The 22768-nt window shown below is 35.8% G+C and overlaps 1 protein-coding gene across 3 annotated transcripts in view; it reads left to right on the plus strand.

Moving 5' to 3' along the window:
• The first annotated feature begins 8552 nt into the window (after nucleotides 1-8552).
• The window catches only part of CDIN1 (CDAN1 interacting nuclease 1), a 204289-nt gene continuing 190073 nt past the window's right edge, over nucleotides 8553-22768 (plus strand). The window contains exon 1 of one of the 3 annotated variants that reach the window (XM_036238287.1): nucleotides 8553-9241. In XM_036238287.1, coding sequence (XP_036094180.1) covers nucleotides 9141-9241 — 101 coding nt within the window. In that variant the 5' untranslated portion in view covers nucleotides 8553-9140. The remainder of the gene's footprint in view (nucleotides 9242-22768) is intronic. The other 2 variants (XM_016139596.2, XM_016139598.2) reach the window with 2 other exon arrangements.

Here is a 22768-nt window from a genome sequence, read left to right on the forward strand (position 1 = left end):
AAAGGATGTGTGGTCGTGCCATTTTCCAAGAAAGGAAGCAGACTTAAAGGAGCATAAAATGAAAGGTTTTGTTTGTTTGTTTTAAACTGTGTTTGCGATGCCTTTGGTTTACAAGATGGGCATGGGTGGGATACAAGTGGATACATGGCTCACGACTCCCACATTCAGACAAGATATTTTGTTACATATTGAGCAAGACTGTAAAAAACATTACTCTTCAAGAAAGAACCAAAATGTGATTAGTCATTTGTGGAAATAAAGAAATCCAAGATAGTATTGGTAAATTTAAGCCTGGAGAATTGCAGAAATAGCTAAAATACAATTAGGGTCATCTGGGTATTTTTAAGTCTCTTCCGGAAAGCAAATAGGAATTTTTATTTCAACTGAGGAAGTTTACATCTAGTTATTTTGATGTTTGTCTTCAAAATGAAGAAAATCTGCATGGTACCAATAAAAGAGGAGTCTAGAAAAATAGAAATTTGTTTCTATTACTACCTAATATTTATTTCACCATGGTAGAAATCTGATTCAATTAAATATTAAAATAATCCAGCTAGTTCTTCCACATGAGTTCTTTTGATTTCAAAGTTAGTTCTCATAAGCATTAGATTAGATTGACTTCTTGGGCGATCATTTTTAATGTACTGCTGATAAAGACTTAGGAAACATCCAAATATAATAAGATGACTAGGCTGTAACCTCTAGTTCTCTGTGTATGCTTCTGAAGATAGGGAGCTGTCAGTCTAAGTCCTCTGAGAAGTACTTGCCAAGACAGGATTTGACATGCAAGAGATTTATTGGCGTAAATACCTGTGAAGGAAATAATGACAAGAGTGGTAGGAAGTTGTGAATGCTATCTGACCCCTGAGAAGGAAAAAGGGAAGGAAGGAACGGAAGGAGGATGTGTTTGAAGCAATTGTTTGGTGGCATTTCTTGTTTCTATCATGTAGTTGAGATCTTTAGGGTGTTTATCAGCACAGAGAGGATGTATAATTCATATGTTGGGGAGGGGGAGAATTCCCTCCTTCTACCCTTCTTTGGTTCTTATGTCAGGACTAAAAATAAAATTGACATAAGATCAGATTAATAAGGGGAAAACCTATTTAATACATGCACACGGGAGATCATAAATGATGATGCTCTCTGAAAGGATGAACCAACCAGCTTTTTTTTTTTACTTTTTACACAAAGAAACAATACATTTTGAAGAACAAGACAAAGACACTTAAGTTTGGGTGCTCATTACTGAGGAATCTAAACAAAGTTTAGGCTTGAGTAGTAAATTAGTAAAGGAGTAACCAGGTTTGTTTATGCAAGCTTTTTGACCCTGGATGCCTTAACTCTAATAATAAGGGTATCTCTCTTAGACTACCTGTAGCAAGGAGAGCACTTTTCATAGGGAAGTTTTATTTCCTGCACTCTAGGAGACTAGGGAAGGTCAATGTACCCTTCTTGTACCAGCTGCTTGCCATTGTGAGATATTTTGGGGCAGCCTGCCCTTGGTCCCATCAATTACATAGTGAGTGGCTTAATTGGCTATTAATGATATATGTCATATAGATATAAGAGGAAATGACTGGGTTCCTGGACAAGACAGAAAACATCCATGGGCCATGTTGTAGGTAGCAGATAGAGATTTTGAAAGTTATGCCTCAGTTTTCCTGTGGGTCTGATTATAAAATACCATTTTATCTTTGAAATCCTGAGAAAATAAGCATGTAAATCAAATGTCTATAAATCATGTATGACTGAGGAGAGCTCACCACATGATTTAAAGACATTGTGTTATCACTCATTTCACAAAGTAAAATAGGTTCTTAAAAACTTTATTTGGGAATTATTTCAAATTTGCCAAAAAATTACAAAATAAAATCATAAAAAATAAAAAATAATACAAAATAAAGAGTACAAAAAATGTCCAGATGCCTTTATCTAAAATCACCTACAGTTGACATTTACTCCATTTGATTTATCATTTATGCTCTCACTGTCCTTGATTTTTTTTCTGCATCATTAAGAGCAACATATACATACATATATATTTTTTAAATATATCATTTGTATTCCAATTTTGTGAGTTTGTCTAGTAATGTCCTTTATTGCACTTTTTGCCCTTCGAGTACAGAATCCTTCCTATGGTCAGGCATTTTATTAAGTTGTCATGTCTCTTTAGCTTCCTTTAAATTGGAACATAAAATAATCTTTTGATAAAAGAATTTTAATTTATTGAAGAATGTAATCTTTGAGAAGGGGGACTTGGTATATTGCTTACACAAATGGTCTAGAACAATGTCTGGCATATGGTAGCAATAAGTAAATATCTGTTGAATGAATGAATGAGTTTTCCATAGATGTTCATATTTTCCTAAGGGAAGCTGGCATAATGAATTACATTGGCCTTTGCATTTTAAGATTATTTATATTATGTTTTTAAAAACATTTTTTTCTATATAAATAGTTCCAGTGTTGTTTTGTAAAACTAGATTTGTGTGTATGTCTATGTGTGCGTGTTCACGTAGAGCTAAAGTTACTCATGCCCACATCATTACCCAAATTTCTTTTCATCCATTTACCAACTTAAACCTTTGGTGTTGTTTGAAAGTGAAATGAAAACCCAAGATCCACCGAGGATTGGCATCCAGTGTTACTGTCCTCTGAGTAATGCAAAACATTTGTTCCCAGCATCAAGGGCTGTAATTAATCTGAATGTTCAGATATAACCCTTTAAAACAAAAACAAAAGCAAAAAACATGCTGGCTCCTGTGTCAATATGCTGACTGACAGAATACTCGCATAGTAGGAAGCTTCCTGATGATGATTTCAATCATAGCTCTGTGAATGGAATGCCCGGGAAAGCTGCTCATCGGTCACAGAAATTTCTGCCTTGTTCCAGAGGGTCCATTACATCATTCATTTCCACACTGTCGAATTGCAGCTCATTGCTGGAACCGAAAGATGGTCCAGCCTCCTGCTAGCTATGCCAAGGCCCTCCTTTCAAGGACTGGCTTGTGATAGTTCATGTCCTAACTTCAGAAACCTACTGCTCTACTCTTAATATAAAACCACGGTCAAAATTGCCAAGTGTTGATAAGAATATCTTTGGCTCATGGTGTAATGTAAAGTGAACAGAGCAGGACTCAAGTTGTAATACAGTTTGATTTTATCTATGAAAAGAAAACTTTGTAGAAAAATGACTGGAAGGAATCATGCCAACGTGGTTAGAGTAGGGGCTTCCAAGTGATGGGACTATGGATAATTTATAGTATCTGATCGTCTGTTATTGGCTTCAAGGAACATATGTTTCTTTGATGATCATGAGAAAAAAATAAGTATAAAAAGAAACTAAGTATAAAAATAAAAATGTATTTTTACAGTCTCACATTTAAAAGCGAAATCCAAAGAAACTGGTTAAAGTTTTAAGCCATTTTATACCTCAGTTTCCCCATATGCCAAGTGAGTATAATAATAGCTGTTAGACATTTTGTGATGGCAATACATCAGATAACTATGTAATGTGCTTTCATTTTCTCAAAAGAGAAGATCCTATTATTATTATATAATCTCTATGCTCATCTTGAAACTCCTTCCCTTAACTTTCCTTCTATCCATCATGGAGAGGGAAGGGGTTATAAATTTTAACTGGCATCTTGCCTGCTCTTTTGGAAGTCTACCCCAGTGGGATGGCAAAAGAGACTAATTTTTTAAATGAAGAGACTTAGAGCTAATCTCCATTTGACATGTGCTTCCAACTCTAGCTTATGTTGAAAGAAATGCTTATTACAGACAGACTAGATTCCTTGCCTTTCATTTCTCCCTCACCCCCAGCGGAAACCCTTTACTCCACCAGCATAGTTCCTTTCAATTCCTGAATTTATAAATGGGAGAAAGCCCTCGGAATATGATATATTCTTGCAGAATGGTAGGTGGGACAACAAGAGTGATTGACAACTGCAGAAATTACATCTGAGGTTTAGTCCTGCAGGAAAAGGGGATACAAATTGCCTGCAAATTATCCATGAGTCCCTGATGAGCCTGAAGAGAAAATTTAAGAGGCTTCAGGCTTTCTTCAACAAACATGTTCACGTGTCTTCTTTTGCTATAATGCAATAACACCCAAGAGAAAATGTCCCTGTAAAAACACTACTTTTGTTTCTTATTCTTGTCAAATGTCATAATAGTAAATGTGTAAATGCCAATTAATAGCCTTTCTCATGTGCCAATAGTTTTCTGTGTGTAATTCAGAACAGAAGTGGTATATGAGCTCTGACTGATGGGTTTATAATCTAAAGAAGATATTGAGTTTTATGCCATCAAAACACACAATGTTAACTTTATAGAGTACACGATGAAATAGCCTGCAAGGATTTGCACTGCTGATTTTAATAAATATGCATCACTTGAGAAGAACTAAATACAGTAGAATAATAGTAATAATAATAATGATTGATACTCAGAAATCTAAAATGAACAGGCTATACTTTTTTCTGACTAAGAGTACATGGAAATGTGATATCCTAGACTTTGCACCTACCTGGCTTACAATATTGGCTTTCTAAGGTATTAGTACAGTGCTACTCAAAATGTCACGGACAAAACACTGCTGATCCTTAAAGTTTTGTATATGTCTTGATACGATAAGTACGGAAATTGAGAATAACTATTTAGAACCTTTTATTTCAATTCAACAGAGTAATTTAATTGTATATCTGTTGAATCGCGTAATAACAAATCGAGGCCTCGAATTTTATATTGTCTTTGTTTTTTTAAATTTCATTTTTTAGTAATTCATTATCTTATTTTACAGAAACATTCGTTCATGGCACTTTGGGGAAAACTGGGCCCTCAATACAAATAGTTTGAGAAACACTACTCTAGAATGTTGTAAAGTAATTGATGAGCTAAATAGAAACCACCTCTTTAAGCTTTAGGTTTTTGACCTAAAAAGTGGATTTAATAAAAGAACTTACCTCTCAATGCTGGATCTGATAATTAAAGGAAGACTGATATCTTTAAGGTGCTTCGCACAGTGCCTGCCCTTAGTTAGTGCTCCCTACCCCAACATTGACCAACAGACTGGAGGAGATGCCATTTGGAATTATATGTATGTGGGACACAGTTTCTATTTGTAACAACCCTTAGGTGAATATCTCCGTCAACTAGCAATCTCCCTCTGGAATCAAATCACCTAGTTTAACAGAAAAGAAATTCATTCACTATTGACTTACATGAAGAGACCCCGTTTCTCTTTTGGTCTTTCCCAACAATCCAGTGTAATTGCTCCACCATCATAGTGTAGAATGCCCTTCTATATGTTTCCTTTTGTTTTCTCAAAGTCATTAATTTGATTAATTGCTGCAAGCCTCAACAAGTAAATTATTCTGCTCTTTATTGTTCGCTAAGCAGTTGTATTATTTGGGACCAGGATAAAATGACTTGTCACTTATGGATGGCAAGCATGTAGATGTAAACTTTGGTTTCAAAATATGCATCACTTTAAATGGTACTTCATAGAACAAAGAGAAAAATATGCAATCTCTTGTCAAGAGGCCAGACAATTTTGTCAAAAGTGTGTTTTGGCTAAATGTCAAAATTAAAGTTTGCATACCTTTTCAGCAGGCATTGGTAATGGCCAAAGAAAGTAGCTGGCTATTTCAGAGCATACATGCTTAACTAAGGAGAGTTCAACCAAAGAGTTTTTTCCTTTTTGAATTACAGTACACTGCAGTGGAAAACATAAGCCTTTATTGTCAGACTGACTTGCATCCAAATCATGGTATTGCAACTTAACTGTATCCATCAGCCAAATCCTTTACTCCCTTTGAGTCTCAGTTTTCTAATCCATAAATCAGGAGCTAATGAGATTATGTTTGAGCATAGTAGGTGCTTAAATAATATTAGCTCTCTTTATTCAGTTAGTAAACTTCAATTGCTTTTCTCTAAAATAATCAATGAGTTGACTTTAACAAGATTCCATGAATAGAATCAAACCTTAAAGTATAATAAAAATAATATGTCAGTATTTATTTTTAAAAGCATGCATTGGATTTGGCTGACTCAATGAACAACAGACTGTTTAAAAATGTGACTCTTTCCAAGGTCAAGCATCTTTAACTCCTTTTCGCTCTGCCTAGAACTCTTTGCTCCAGCCAGAATAACTTTCCCATGCGCGTGACTTGGCTCATTCTTATTTTTAGTCCTTTGTGTTTAGCACTCTTCTTGAAATGACCTTCTGATGCCTCTCTGCCAAACTGCACACTCCTGTTAAATCGTTCATCATTCATGTCGTCCAGGAATTAGCAGAAAGATATCTGGTCAAGTGATTCACTCCAGCCCATCTTTCAAGACTCTAGGTACTTCCAGGGAGCCGCACTAGTCCCCACTTTGACACATTTTCTTGCTATAATTTTCTATACTATTTTCTGATTCAGACCTTCTTTCTCCCTATTGGTACTATAAAGTTCCATTTCTTGAGGTTACACTGGATACATTCAGAATCAGTGAGGCTGTCACTTGTTCAAGGCCACGCAGTTTATGGCTGATTTTAAACAGGTAGCTAGTTCTTTGAATATTTAATTTGATATTGTTTTCGTTCCATGACCCTACTTTACTTGGCGGGGAAATGGCTGGTACTACTTCTGAATGACTGAGAAAGAGTGGGGGAACTTCAGGCATGGAAAGGCAGCTCTAGAAGGAGCAGATGAGGGACATAAAGTGTAATGCAGGAGCTAGGGCAGGACAGAGGAAGGTAAGGGAGGGAGAAAGTGCCTCAAAGGAATAATTGGCTTACTCCAAGCATTTCACATGAAAAGAAAATTTAAAAACACCTAAACAACAACAAGAAGAAGACCACATTTCTGCTTTGCTTCTATTTTGTGCTTAATAAACAATACATTGTCACTGCCAACAAAAACAGCAACATAACTGTGCTTTTTCCCTGGCACTAACTGTAAACAATCTACTGGATTTGGGTCAAAATTGTAAACTGCCAGCAAGTTAAAAATAAAAACAGAAAACAAACCTGGCCTCTTCCTTAGGGGTTGTGAGGGTGAATGCAGGACAGGAGCCAGAGAGAAGAGTTACTATAAAAAATAACTAGTGCAAACATCCTTGAACTGATGTTTTCTATAAAAATCTGTTGGCTGTGAATTGGAAAGGGTAAAGTGGGAGGGATAAAGGAATGGGGGATCAAGTGGTGTCTGCTTATCGTCAGCTAGCTTTCATGTAAAAGTCATGGCAGGGTCAGCAACAAACTAGCCAGGTGGCAACTCCAGGCCACGCTGCCATAAATAAATAGTTATGTACTAATGTCACACAACCAGAGCTAGATGCAAAGCATATGGCAAGAAAACATTCTGATGTAAATATTCAGAAAAAACATGGTTTCTGAATTTAGGATCCACTGTTGTTACTGGACTTTGAGACGCCTGGGAAAATAAAGTGGTGGAGGTTTTTTTAAAACCTGGACTAAAAGATTCTTTGAAATGTAGATTATTCTCTTTCAAGAAATCCTTAACCTTTGGCCTAAGAGAGTGTGACTATTTGGTGCTGTAATTAAGCATTACTGAGAGTTGGCAAGAGCACAGAGTCTGGGACCAAATTTCAGCAGTTTAAACTTTATGCCTGCTGCTTAGTTGTTCTCATGACCTCTGGGAAGTTACTTAACCTTTTCATGCCTCAGTTTATTCACCCTGTACAAAGGGAGGAGGAAGGTGATAATGGCAATAATACCTGCTTCACAGGAAGTTACGAGGATTAAGTGAGTCAAAGTGCAGGGAGCCTGTAAAACAATAGCTGGTAAGTGCCATGTCCATGTGAACTATCATTATCAAGCAGTCTTACATGGGCTATTCATCTCACATAGGCTAGCTGCCTGATGCTATGCTGAGGAATCCTTGTACTATCCTATTTAATCTTAACAACTACCTCATGAATTAGAAATCAGTTTTACAGACAAAGGAACTGAGGCTTAGATGGATTAAGGAATTTATCAGAGGAGGTATATCTAAACTAAATTTCCAACCCAGACCTATTCCAGATTAAAAAAAAAAATTTTGACCACTTACACATTCTCTATCATCTAAACATTTTTTCCTTCATTTGCTTAAAATCTGAAAATTAAAAAAAAAAAAAACACAATACATGGCCTCCTAAGAACAAAATAGATTTTTTAATAAGGGTTTTAAAAAGGGGGCTGATGTCCTAAGAAATTGCCTCAGGAGATATAAGATCCGCTCACAGCACCAGGAAAAACAGGTTAATTCATTCATTAACCAATTTCTCCAAATATTTATTGAGCGCCTATTTTCTGAGAGCTGGGGATACAAAGACGAGCAAGAAATGATTTTAATCCTTGAGCGATATTCTTTACTGCTGTTTGATGATGTCGGATTTTTCTAGTTTGTTTCCCAGCCCAGGTTTGGGGAGTAGAGGTTAGGGGGAGGGACTGCATTCCACGCAAGCTGCAGAAGTTGTTGGTTTTCTCACAAGCTTGTGTAGTGTCCACAGCGATCTTATTGCTCGGCCCCTGCTCGCAGAGTGCAGAGAGACTTCAGTGAAGGTGTACTTGCTTTGTAGGCCAGTCTCCAATTGGAGCTGCATTAAAACGGACACGTTTGGAAGCGTATTCAAATCGCGCGCCCTGGCAGTGGCTTTCCGGGGTTCAAGCTTTAGGGTCGAGGGACATCGTGTGCCCTGACGCCGGGTCTGTGCGATAGGACTCCTTGGCTTCTGGCAACTGGGAGGGTAAGAACGCCTCGAGCACCCCAGATTGATCCCAGCTAGGCGATGCCCCACATAGCCGCAGGCTGAGACTTACACGTCGCCTCTGCCAGTGGCCGCTACTTCCGGGTTGGTTTGCCCTTTACCAACATGGCGGCTGGTTGCCTTCGGCCTGTCCTACTGCGGCTGCTCAGAAAGACAAGGCTGGGCAATCGGGTCTACAGCCCGCCCCATGCCACCGCGGAGCTGCCGGGTTAAACCCAGGCTGTGCAGCTAAGGTTGAAGGGGGATAAGGGTAAGCTAAGGAAATCGAGAATCCAGCGCAGTGCTGCTTTGTGCCCACCCCTCATCTCCCGGCACCAAGGCTGCTCGAGCTCAGGGTTTTTTACTTGTCCCCGACATCTCCCAGTGTCTGGCCCAACATGATATTGACTAAAGCTCAGTACGACGAGATAGCCCAGTGCCTAGTGTCTGTACCTCCCACAAGGCAGAGCCTGAGGAAGCTGAAGCAGAGGTTCCCCAGGTAAGTGCCCATCTCTTCCCCCTCACAGCCCTGTGCCTGCAGCAGCTGTGCCTGGGCAGCCAAGCCAGCACTTAGGCACCACGTGTCACACATGTCAGATGTTAGGAGATCAAGGATGGCAAAGAGGTTTCTTATTTATCCTGCCTTCCCGAGGAAATTCTCAGTGGATGAATTCTAGGCAGCTGCCCAAAGCCTTGCAATTAAAATCAAGTGGACAATTGTTTATTGAAAACTTGGTATGTGCTAGGTGATGAGTGCACATAGTAGGTGCTCCATAAATGTCTAGGTTAATTGGCGGATACTAGGAATGAATGATAGGTGACAGGACCCTCTCAAAGTAAAAATAGATTCCGAAGGAGGAAATGGAGGACTGTTTTCAGTTGGCCTATGGGAACAAACAAGGGAGCATTGTCCTAAAGGGGCCTCCTGTTGGACTATGGCTCTCTACTCCAGTGTTCCCATGCCATTCAGAGAGACTGATACCCTACGGATCCCAAACTTGTGTCAAAATCGGCCATTTGAACAAATACATACAAACACACATTCCAGGTGTATTTCATCCTTCTCTCTTCCCCCAAACATGTCTTTTATTCCGTGCTTTTAGGATCATTCCTTTCTAAGAAAGGACTTTAGAAACTATGCTATATAGTTCATTTAAAGATGTATGAGCTGAGGCCCAGACATTACACTACGAAGCAGACTAGGACAAAAATATTATTGTATTGGTGACATGTTAAAAAATTAGAATGTTTACTTTTATTTCAAAATCAAATTCGAACTTGTACGAAAGTTTTTTTGTGGCACTGAGTGTCATTAGCCCCTAATGGAGAACTTCCTTGACCTTGGTGTGTAACCCTTGAACAGATATCATCATAGAAGTACTTTCTGACAAAGAGAGATTATTGGATAGTTAGTATTAATAAAGTACAAATCGAAGCATAAGTTCAAAGTCTTTTATGATCTCAGTTTTATGACCTCAGTTTTCCTAATCAGTGAAATGCAAGATCTCTTTCTAATATTATCTAGATTTAATTTAAGGTGACATTTATCCTTTATATAGTCTTAAGATATTACTCAGACTTCCTATCTGGGAATAAAATTGACAAATTGTAATTAAATTTTCTGTCTTTAACTGTTGCCAATTTTGCCAATGAGCAGTGAAATGGGTGAAGGCTGGTCAGCTAAAGGACCAGGTAGATTTTTCTTGAGTGGTTTTAAAATAGAACATACATTTTAGATACTCTTCTCTCATTATGTACTAATATTACCACTATATTTTTGCTTTTCTTTTCCTCTTCTTATTCTCTTTCTCTGTTTTTCTTCTTTTGTTTCCATAGTAAATATTTTGGCCTCTCAATAAGAGCTAACCTCGCCATACTCTTATGAAGGGCTTATGAAATACACTTATGAAGGATTCTCTTCATTTGGGGCACCGTGCTTTCCTGCTTATTCTCATATGCCCTTTTTCTTTTTATTCATGATATGCCCAAATAGTTTTCACTTCTCTCAAAATACTACTCAGGTAATAACAAACTCTTCTTACACTTTTTTTTAAAGAGGTTGCATTACTAATCTGCAAAAGAAGGAATTGAATAGCCATTTAGCAGCATGGGTGGGAATTGTATAAAGAGTGTGATTTTGGAATTGGTGTCACAGTTTTCACTATAGCACTGTTTTACTTTAGATGTTCATTGCAAAGGACTTGAACAACCTTTAGATATGATAGTTTGTTTTATCAGAGAGTTGTTCGGGCCAGGACCTCAAAGATAATTTCTGGTGGTTCAAAGAGGTTAAGTGACTTGTCAAAAATCCCAGAGATGTTTAATGACCAAACAGTGTCTTGAAAACAGGTTTTATAATTTTCAGTTTAGAGTTCTATACTAAGCTGCCTTGATTAATTTTAATATTAATAATAATAATAGCAGCAAGTTTTTTTGGTGGCATTCACCTACATAGAGTTCTAACAAATTAAAATACCGAAATGTTTTGAAAAGTTGCTAAATTTAATTTTCCTGATTTTAAAAGTTTTACATACTTAGTAAAGAAAAAAGAAATTATTTGTGATCGTATAGGTTAGAAAATTTCTGTTAACATTTTACATGTTTCCTTCTGGTCTTTTTTTTTTCCTAGTGCAATATTGTCTCTGCCAATGCACTTTGTAGATCTTGGTTTTCTCACTTAACATATTGTGAATATTCCTCATCTTCAAAAATTCTTCACAATTTGTTTCAGGGAACCAATAATATCACATTCTATATGTACCATCTATTTCTTATTGTTTGACATCAAGGGTTTTGTTTTCCTAATTTATGATAGTATATGTTTACATATATAATGCCAAGTCTACACATTTTCTTTAGACTCCCAGAACTTGGGAATGAACATATGAGCAGTTTTCAAACTTTTAGTCTCCAGATCTCCTTACACTCTAAAAAAGTTCTGAGGACCCCGGAGAATTTTTGTTTGTATGGGTTCTATCTGTTGATATTTACCAAAATATAAATTAAAACAGAAAACCTAAAAAATTTACTTATTAATTTATTTTAAAATAACAATAATAAACTTATTACTTGTTAACATGTTATGTTTAACATAACATGATTAATAACCATTTCAAAAACATAATGAAAAAATGGCCTTGTTTTACACTTCTGCAATTTTTTTTTAACGCTTGCCTTAATAGAAGGAAGACATATCTGCTTCTGCATTCAACCTGTTGTGCTTGATTGTTTTGATTAAAGAATATGAAGAAACTCTGGCCTCAAACAAATATGTAGTTGGAAAGGGAAGAGTAATTTAATAGGCTTTTCAGATAATTCTGGATATTTTTGTTACTGCGTACAACCCAACCAGTGGCATTTTCTGAATGGTTAATTGCTACGTGGAGTGTGAAACTATATCATGGATCTTTTCACTGTTATGTTATAATCCATTGACCTATCTTGAACTTTGAGTGGATCTTTTACCTATACATGAGTTTTGTCATCATGCATTGTTCTCTTGCAAAATGTTGGTTGTGAGTTATGCAAATCTTCCACATGTCACCTTTTATTATATAGTATCAGAAAAATCCACATTTGTTAATATCCCCACTGATTTTATCAGGAAAGTCTATAAGATTTGAAGCTGTCAAGCTTATGGTGATGGATACAGAATTTTCCAATATTTGAATTTTCCCTTGAAAGCTCAAATTTTATCATTGGTAACAAATACTATCACTTGTTTTCCTTGAAGTGATAGTCTTACATTGTTTATTTTTGAGAAAATGTCTGCCAGATACCTAAATCTGAATAATCATACTTTGTTCATTATTTATTCAAGTAAAAATGGTGTTTTCATGGAAATATCGGCCAGATCAGCTCTCAATCATATAAGTGCTTTTCCTTGAGACAGCCATCAGACTTCTGTATACAGTAGACATACTTTGTGTTTGCTTCTTATTGTGTCATATAGAATGTTAAAAGGATGTGTATTCAAGCGTAGAGATTTAACACAATAAGTGAATCTTAAGTGAAACCAGCTTTTTTTTTTTTTTCTGGAAGTATGTGGTAGTGAAGAATACAGTGACCCCTTGGACAGATGTGCCTGGCCTTGATTTGTGCTCGTGAACTGGCAACTTTACCTGCCATTGTTTGTGCACCATCAGTGCAGATGTCACATAGGGGAAAAAGCAAATGTCTTATTATTTCTATAAAGATAATTTTGACCTTGTAGACACTCCTGACAGGGTTTCAGGGACTCCAGGAATCTATTCACCATACGTTGACAACCACTAGCTATTTCAAATCAAAGGATATTTATGTTTTGAAGGATTTCTATGTGTATTGGCAAATTACTCTCAAAGATTGTACTAATACTATTACCAACAGAGCATGAGAGTATCTGTCTCTGCAACTTTTGCCAGCTATGAAGGGAGTTATCATTTAATCTTTAATATGATGGATCAAGAATGATGTCTCATAATTTGCATTTTTTATTATAATACATTGTATGTTTTCTCAAATGTTTATTGACCATTTAGTTTTCTTCTTGAATTACGTGCCTGACTTCCATAGGAGTGTTAGTGTTGTTGTTTGTTTGTTATTGTTTATTGTTCTGCATATGTTAAGGATGTTGATCTTTTATTTGTCATATTTGTTGCAGATATTTTCCCAGTTGTTTGCTTTTAGATATCGTTCTATTTTTGAAATGCTTAACTTTAAATTTATTGGTCTTTTGCACTTTTGCTTTTATGCTGAGGAACCCCTTTTCTATTCTAAGATATGAAAAATAAATCTTGCACTTAAATTTTCTTCTAGGTTCTTTATGGCTTTCTTTCTTACTCTTAATTTTTAAAATTTTCTAGCTGAAATTTATTTTAGTATATGCTCAGAAATAAATATGTAGCTTAATTTTTATTTTATACTGTGGCCGACACATGTTTACCTTTCCCGCATGGCTTCTTTGTTTTCACTAAAATTACAAATTTATGTCTTTCAAGTCATCACATTGAACCTGGGCAATCCCCTTAGCCACTCTGGTCTCAGATTCCTCCAATTGAAATGAAGGGGTAGGACTATATGATTTCTAATATCTTACAACTCCAAAATTCACTCTCTGCAGTTTTTCAGTAATGGGCCCTTTGACCCCAAGAACATAGGACATACTGCATTTAAGTACTTGCTGGGGACACATTTATTGATCTGCATCTTTCAGTTATTTCCTGGACCTTCTTATTGTAGTAGAAGCTCCCAGCCTAATTGGCCGTTACTTATCAGGCTACTATTTTAACATTATATTTCCTGCCCAAATACTAAATATTATATATGCATTTGATTATATGTATATGTATGCATGTATATGGTTCATATGAGGCTGTTTCTAGAGAAATCTCAAAGGAAATAGAAAAAAACTCATTTGGCTGGGCTCTCTATGCTTAAACTAATACATGTAGTCTCTCTCTTCATTTCAAAATAATATTTAATTTTGAAATAATTTTAAACTTACAAAAAAGTTGCAGAAATAGGACAAGAAGTCCTATATACCTTTCATCCTGTTTACCATAATGTCACTATCTTTCATAACCATAGTGCAATTGTCAAAATCAGGAAATTAATTTTTATGCAATGCAATTAATTAATCTACAGACCTTTTTTGAACATTGCTGTCTTGTTCACTAATATCCTTGTTGTGTCCCAAGGTCACACATCAGATTTAATTGTAATGTCTTCTTAGTCACCTCAAACTTGTGACTGATCCTTACTATCTTGACACTTTTGAAGAGGACCAGTCAGTTATTTTGTAGAGCATCCCTAAATTTGGGTGTGATGTTTTCTCGTGATTAGATAGAGGGTAACCATTCTTGGCAAGAATACCCCAGAAGTGATGTTGTGCCCTTCTCAGTGCATCCTGTCTTGGGCGCACGACTTCATATGTCTTATTACTAGTGAGATTAACCTTGTTCACTCGGTAAGGTGTGATGTCCGCCAAGTTTCTCCACTGTAAAGTTACTACTGTTCACTTTACAATAATTGCTTCGTAGGGATATCCTTTGAGATTTTGCAAATATTCTGTTTCTCACATCACAGTTTTCTCCAGTGTTTTTAGCATCCATCAATAGTTCTTACATGAAACAATTATTAGTGGTGTTTGCCTAATGTTGATTTTCTATTTCTCTCACTGAAATACTTTTCAACTAATATCATCCACTATCACCATGTTATGTGAAACAACCCATCCTGTGGTCAGTGCATGATTTTCGCTGGTGCTTGCAATTTATCCACCTCTTATAGCATTTGGTTTATAATAATTCACAGTGTGCTCACTATGTTTGTAGCATGATTTGGGAATTTTTTAGAAAACAGAATAATGCAGTTAATTTTGAATAACTTGTAGTCTGAGGAAAGAGTTTAAGATTCATCCTGTAGCTGTAAATTATTATAATCATGGAACGTTGGAAACCAAAGAATTTGTTGGACAGTTAGTTCAGATATAGTTAGTGAAGTGGGATTCTTAGAGGAGATATATGTTTGTTGAAAATTCTTTTGTTGCTAAACTAAGCCTTTTGTTGATTTTTTTTCCCCTAAGTTCCCTTGCCATACATTAGTTATTTGGTTACTATTTATGCCTATACTAATGAGTCATAAATTAAACTCTAGATACCATAAATCTCTAAGCAAATAAGTATCTTTACTCCACTGGTATATCTTTTTCCTTAGGAATCCTGCATCAGGCTTTCTAATGGTGCCTTCCACATTTCTGTCTTGGTTTACAGCATGTTTTCCCGCTCTCGGATCACAATACAGGAAATTATTCACTCATATGACCCTATTCCTAGAGAAATCTCAAAAGGAGTAGTTAAAAACTCATTTGGCTGGGCTATTTGTGCTTAAATGAATATATGGGGTTCATTTTTTTGAAATCCTCACTCACCTTTACCTGAGAACTAGAGTTAGGGCTGACTCTACTGTCAATATGCCGGTGTTGAACTTACTGGTTCTTGGTGATGGACCTAGAAGTCCAGTCTAGTTAGGAGTAGGGTAGCTAAGAGACTTACTTGGCCAAAGCACAACAATTTTACTTAACTTTCTATTTATTTAGGGTGGATGGGTTTAATTTAGTGCCACTATTTAATTTAGTTCCTTTTAATCTGCCCACTTTTCCCAAAGGGTGTTTTTTATTCCCTTGTTTTTGTCTCATGTAACAATTTGTTCTTGGAAAAAACTTGACTCTGCCTCTTTTTATTTGACTCATAGTTGCATCATTTGTAAAAGGAAAGATGAAACTCCATAACTAGGAAGTAGAAAAAAGCAGTATTCAAACTCAGGTAGAGTCTTGCTCCAGATTTGTACTCTTACTTTCTTTTACGTGTTGCTATTCAGTTCCTTAAGGCTGAGGATTACGTGAAATAAGGTATGTAAAACAGCTAACATAGTGTACAGGTTCTGGTATGTATTTAATAATTGTAAATATAATTATTATTAGAATTTAGCATATGGCCTATAGAAGAAATGTCTAAGGAAGAACCTTTTGAAACATATAAAACAAAAATTTGCTTCAAAAAATCTGTAGATTTGCAGAAAATAAATGTTTATGTGGATCATGATATGGCTGAGAACATGTAGATTTGATCATTAATTGAATAGGGCACAGATAATTGAAATTTGCCTTAAATCTTTCGTAGTTCTATACAATGCCAGTTTTTAAAACTTTTTAAACTAGATTCACTGATTTTTAAGAATCGTAGTAGCACATTGGAGTACATAATTAATACTGTAGGGTTTGATTTAAGTTAAATTGGCGGGTTATTTCTATTGGCCTTGTTCTCTTGATTGAACTGAGAGTTGGTTCTCAATTTGTGGTCAGTTTTCTATACTTATGATAATGTTATGGTGGACCTGAGTCCAGAATCATGAGTGAGAATATGTTTCGTAAAGGGAGAAAATGTCAGTCTTTTTTTTGAACTGGAAATTCTTTTGGCAGTTTTGCCGAAGAAATATAATTAGTTTACATGACCTTCAAAAATAATATTCATATACTCAGGAAATATATCTAGGACTATTTCTGTATTAATCATTAGTGCAAATTGGAAAAGAAATAGATCTAAAAGAAATTGGTCTAAAAACTGGTCTAAGAAAAAAATATGGTTATTTTATATAATTACTTATATTTTAAAATGATGCTTTATTCCGTAAGATTTCAGGTTTTTGTTTGGTTGCTGTATTTGTAGTCTAGCCTTAAAGACTCTACTGGTGGGTTATTTTGTTATATGGCACCTTTTTTTTCTGAAAGAACTGCTTAACTTTTATCAGACATTTATGCTCCTTTGGATTTGCATCGTCGCAAAAGTGAGATGAGCTTGAGTTCCTGCAAAGGAATACAGTGTTTGAAGAAAACCTCAGATAATGTTATGCTGAGAAAAACCCACATGCGGACTGTATTTCCTATTAGTTTGAGGGGAAAATTTTCATGTTATTAGATTATCGACTTCATTTTAAAGTCTATATTCAGGCATCCAACTTTACTGAGTCATAACCCATACCAGAATGTTCGCTGGTACAATAAAGAGGAATTATATATTTCCCTAGGAGAAAAATGTTCAATAGATGTATAGAGTAATAATATTTTATTATTTGACTTTAAACAAATATTGACTGAATTCACTGTTATGTTTTTATTACACATTTCGTGCAATTTTGCCATATTGGTTGACTTTTCCTTAAAAACAAAACAACTAATATACAAGAACTTTTCCAGAGTAAGTATGAAAAGTGACCTTAATATGTGAAAGTCATGTACTGGTATGAAAACCATGTGGGAGATGGGTAAAAATAAATTTTCCTTATTTTATTTTCAATTGTTTTTTTCTTGAAAGGACATTTTTCAAAGTCAGATTTGAGATAATTTTCTCTTTCTGCTCTCAAATTGCTTATACAGTGAGCTGCTATACAGTGAACACAATAAAGGTGCTGGAGTGCAGCTTCTTACTGAATGACAAGTCTCCATTTCTATGGGAACTGAACAGACAAATGGACCTAGCATGGTTTGGTTCATGGGTATGAAACCAGCATGGAGCAATCTGTGCCTCATGTATTGAAAATGGCATATGGCTGGTCATGAATCCAGCCCTTTCCTTACTACGTCAGGGAATGAAATACCTTCACCTGTTTTTCTTTTCTCTCTCTTTCCATCCCTACCTTTCAGGAGGCATCTTGATAACATATATGTTGAGTTACTGGTTCTTCCTCATAACCCAATGCTTCCTTCATACCAAAAGACAGTGATATGTTTGATAGTATCAGCTTTTATAAATGCTATTAGCTGAGGGGGAATCTTTATTTTTTTTTCCTCTTCTGGCTTTAGGGCAGCAAATAAAGTTTTGTTTGTTTGTTTGTTTTTTAGTTTAGTATGCCTTTCCATCTGTGACCTGACGAAATACCTGAAACCTAATTCAGATAACTGAATGTAAAAATATCTCAAATTATTTCTTTTATGTATTTTAAATATTGAGATTCAGCTGCTAAAAATGTTTGACAACTATTAAACTTAGAGTAATAATGTCAGGACCACAGGAATAAACATTTTGAAACAAAGAAAGCCATGCAAGTGGAGGAAAAAGTAAAGTGGATTCATGGATCTTGATACTGTTGCTCAGTCAAATATGAAAGCCTGAGTCTTTCAATTACATCTGGTAATTGAAGCTGTTCTGTGTGAATCCCAGTCTCTTTCTGAGGTTGTCCTGAGAGCAGGAGTCATATAACTAGACCGAGACAAAATATATGGTGCATTGTTACCGTGTTCTCTCCTTTCCCATAACTCATACTTATTTTTAATTGTAAATTTTTTGGTTATTGTTGAGATCTGTCCTTTGCTCCAGGACCAAAAAGTGATGATATAAATGCTGATCTTATTTTTAGTCCTGCTTTAGGAAAGAGGAGGCACGACAGACCTTTGATATTTATAAGGGTTATCACTCAAGACTGTTGAAAATCCCAAAGTATGCCGCTAGTACCCTATCGGATGGACAATCTATAAGCTTTGGGATGCAGGTGTTTGGTTAAGCTCACTTATTAGCTAATTGACCTGCTGCTTACCCAATCAGGATAGTGGCATGAAAGATTCAGCTTTATACTTAACAAGTTTATGAATTACTGTTTGTCATGTGTATTTGTAATCACTCTCAAATAGTCAGAACTGGATAAGTTTAATCTAAGAATGCTGTGAGTACCTAACTTCAGCTTTCACATGACTAGAAATTCAGGGTGAAACGTCTTTGTGATTTGTCGCTCATGTCTCTGCCACACCTTAGCCTCCTAAGATTCTGTAACTTATGAGGTGGTGTCTAAGACTTCTGTGCTCTTCACAGGCCTCCTTCGTAGATGGGATCTTGGATGGTAAAGTGTTTAAATGCATCTTCCTATAATCACACATGAAATTAGACTTGCAATTCATTTTTTCCAGTGTTTTATTTCTGTCTACAACTCTTCCAAGTCAATATCATCTTTTGCTTAAGGTATATTACACTGTTGTTTGTTTTTTCTGGTGATATTGGTAGGGAAAGCTAATAAAATTTGAAATTAACTTGCACTTCAAGCCCCATTTAGCTAAGATAGAAAATGGACTCGGGATATGAGAGAGACTCTTTGCTATAGAGCATTAAAAACCCCACAGACTCTTATAGCCTAGATAGGACGCACAGATCACAAACATCATTTCTTAACTGATGAAGTTAACATTACCTGGATTCTTATTTTGTGTAGCCAACTAAAATATATATTAAGGTAAAACACACTTAACCTCTAATTTATAACATTCTGAATTGTTGTTTGCTCTTTGGTAGGTGTGTTTGGAACTCTTCACGTTCTGATCACAAAAGCTTCCCCAGGGGAAACTGCATCCCTCTCGTTATTTCAGATTCAATGACTGATAGAGTGTTGGATCGAGGTTGCAATTAGAGATCATTTAGTCAAATCGGTTAGTATTGTAAATGCAGAAATCGAGGGCAGAATGTCGGCCCTTGATTTGACTAAGGTTCCACATTTGGAGGCAAAACTCTCCATTCATGCTCTTTAACTAGAGATCACAGACTCGCATCATTCTTGGGGGCCAGCAGGTCTCAACAAGGTGTACATAAATGAAACTGGCCTGGCTGGGATTGTGGCAAAGTGGAAGTATAGTTAGTTGTGTGTACTAAGAGAGTAGTCATCATTTTATGCCAGCCATGTATTGCCATGCAGGAATGTGGGCCCATTGCTGCCAGGTCTTCTGTTCTCTAGAAAGCAGCTCAAGATCTGCTTTTTTAGAAAAAATATCCCAAGTTTTAAATATTGTCAATTTATTTGAATTTTTTAAAACATTGTGTGAGCCAATAGTTTCCTGGCCAAACAGAACAAGTCTGTGGGCTGAATCTGGCAACAGCCAATGGGTACTGGAGCTGACCCTCTCCAGCTTATGAGAGCTGATCATGACCATCTTTTCCCAAGTCTACAAATTGTGATTGCGAATCAGCGCCTTAAAATCAGCCATGGTGGTAGTGTTTATACCACAGAAATTGGCAAGTGCTACAAATCTGGGTTCCCCACCCCCCATCCTTCCCCGCCATTGCCAGAGATATTTGTTAAGGCCCCTGCAGTTTGAGACTTGCATTTTATGTTATAGCCCTGTGGCATGTCTTTTCCAGAATTTTCTTAACCCAGTTATCTGATTTTCATAGCTTTTTTCCCGAAAGGGGGTCAAAATACTTACATCTATATCTTGTTTATTCTTACAATATTTTTATGTGTTGGGCTTTCTCCTTCCTTTTTTTCTTGTCCAAAGAGAGGATATGTATTTCTTTTTCTACTGTAGTTAGTATAGAAGCTAGACTTCGAGTCTTGAGCCATAGCAGTACCTAATGTATTATAGGTATTATACTATATATTATGATGGACATTTGACTGAACTGACATGAAGTAAATGCTGGTTGGTTAAAAAAACAGCTATATACATATGTCTCATTTAGGAAAATTAATTCCTTTCAAAATAGATTAATTAGTTAAATTTAGGAACATTGCCATATACTTCATTCTGTAGGAATTTTGAAATGCTTCAGTGGTATATCTGAGGGTTTATCATGTCAGAAGTTATTTTTAGAGAAACTTTAAGCTTAGGTGTTACATCTTCAATAGACAGTTACTCTAGTGTAAAAAGCAAATGAAGCATCTCTACAACGATAATGAAAAACAATGGGAAGATATCCAACTGATCACATTACAGTTTGAATTAGTATAATTTTATAAAGACTCAATTATCACATGTTCTATTTTTTTCCTATATTTAAAGTATCAGTAATAAAATAATATGACCATGTGGAACTAAAACAAAAATGGAAAATATTAACAATGTTAGGCTGGGATATGTGCCTTTTAGAGCGACAAGTAGAATTCTGTGTGGGGATGAGCCTACATGAGTTGGCTGTTCAGGTGGTATTGAGTTTGGCAGAGTTGTCATAGCCTGTGCTTGACCTTGGGTGGTTTATTTAGCTCTCTCTGTTTATGGTTAATTATTTTATAAATTGATAGGAAGCAGAACCCTATTATTGAGAACTGCAGGAGGCTGTTCAGTTTTTTGTTCTAAAGGCAGTTTTAAATATTGGTTTAAAGAACTTAGTTCTGGAAATTAACATGTGAATTCTGGCTTCAAGACTTGCTTGCTGGGTGACTTTGGATAACTTTCTCCAACTCTTGGTGCCTTTGTGTTCATATTTATAAAATGGGATTGTTATGAACTTGAAATGAGATAGGACATATAAAATGATCACTACAGTTCTTGATGCTGTGCTGAATAAGTTTTTGCCACTACTGCTGTTGTTACCATGATTGACTTAAGGATGCTCATTGCAGTGGTATTTATGCTTATAATAATTAGAATATTTATAACTGAAAAGATTTTTCTTAATACCAGTCCCTTTATTTTCTAGGTTTCCAGAGTGTTCTTTTACCACCAGGATAATAGAAAACCCACTTTTAGTATATTGTAGTGAAGTCCTTAGATTGTAATGGCAACTAAGATGTGATATTCTGTTAATAAATGGGCATATTGAGGTTTAGGTTGATTCCCCACATCCTCATTCCCATAATAGAAAATGGTCATATAACAAGACCACTGCCTAAGATATAACAATTTTCCTTCTAATAACTTTTCTCAAATGCAGTGCCCCATATTCTGGAAGCTGTTTTACATTCTTGCTTCACCTTGATAACAAGGTGGTTATAAATTTATGAAAGATATTTTGGTGAATACCAGTTTTGGAGCTGGGTTCTGCCACCACGAAGTAGCTTGAGTCCAATAATTGTGTGAGCTTAGGTGTAAGTCTGGAGATTTTGTAGGGACACTCCAGATCATTACATGAATGTGAACACTGTAGTGTTTAACATAGGTATTAATAAATTTTAAGAATGCATACTCTTTTTAAACACTCTTTAAATCTAGTCATGGTACTAATAATGATTATGAACATACCTTCTGGTAAACACAAAGAAATTGCATAAACTTTTTAAAGAAAATAGATTTATTGTTCCTCAAGGCTTTGGTTTTATTAATTACAGGGTGTTTCACAATGCTGCCTGCAAAGAATTTGCTTAATTTATTTTATTTGTGCAGTTCTGCTGATCATATAGTTGCAGTAATAGTTGGGAAAGACAATAATGTTTTTCCTCTTTTCTGTTTTGTTTATTATAGCGCATATCTTTCTCTAGGTCCTAGGTCAAAGAGAGGCTTTAAGGTGTAGACCTATTTCACTTATGGTGCTGAAGCTAGATTTGAATAAAAGTATCAAAACTGACTGGAGATCTTTGTGTTTAAAAAAAAAAAACTTAAAAATTTCAGTGACATTCTAAAAAATAGTTGCTTGTAGCCAAGTATTATGGAAGTAGAAGTCATAATTATACTGTAGATGGCATTTGAGGACAATTATTTACCATGTAACTCTCCTGAAGTATGAAAAACAAGATTTGGTTAGTATTATTTCATCTGTTAGAGATGTGTAAGGATTCTAGATTTGGGACATAG

The sequence above is a fragment of the Rousettus aegyptiacus genome, unplaced genomic scaffold (genome assembly GCF_014176215.1).
Source record: "Rousettus aegyptiacus isolate mRouAeg1 unplaced genomic scaffold, mRouAeg1.p scaffold_m13_p_3, whole genome shotgun sequence".
Taxonomy (NCBI): domain Eukaryota; kingdom Metazoa; phylum Chordata; class Mammalia; order Chiroptera; family Pteropodidae; genus Rousettus; species Rousettus aegyptiacus.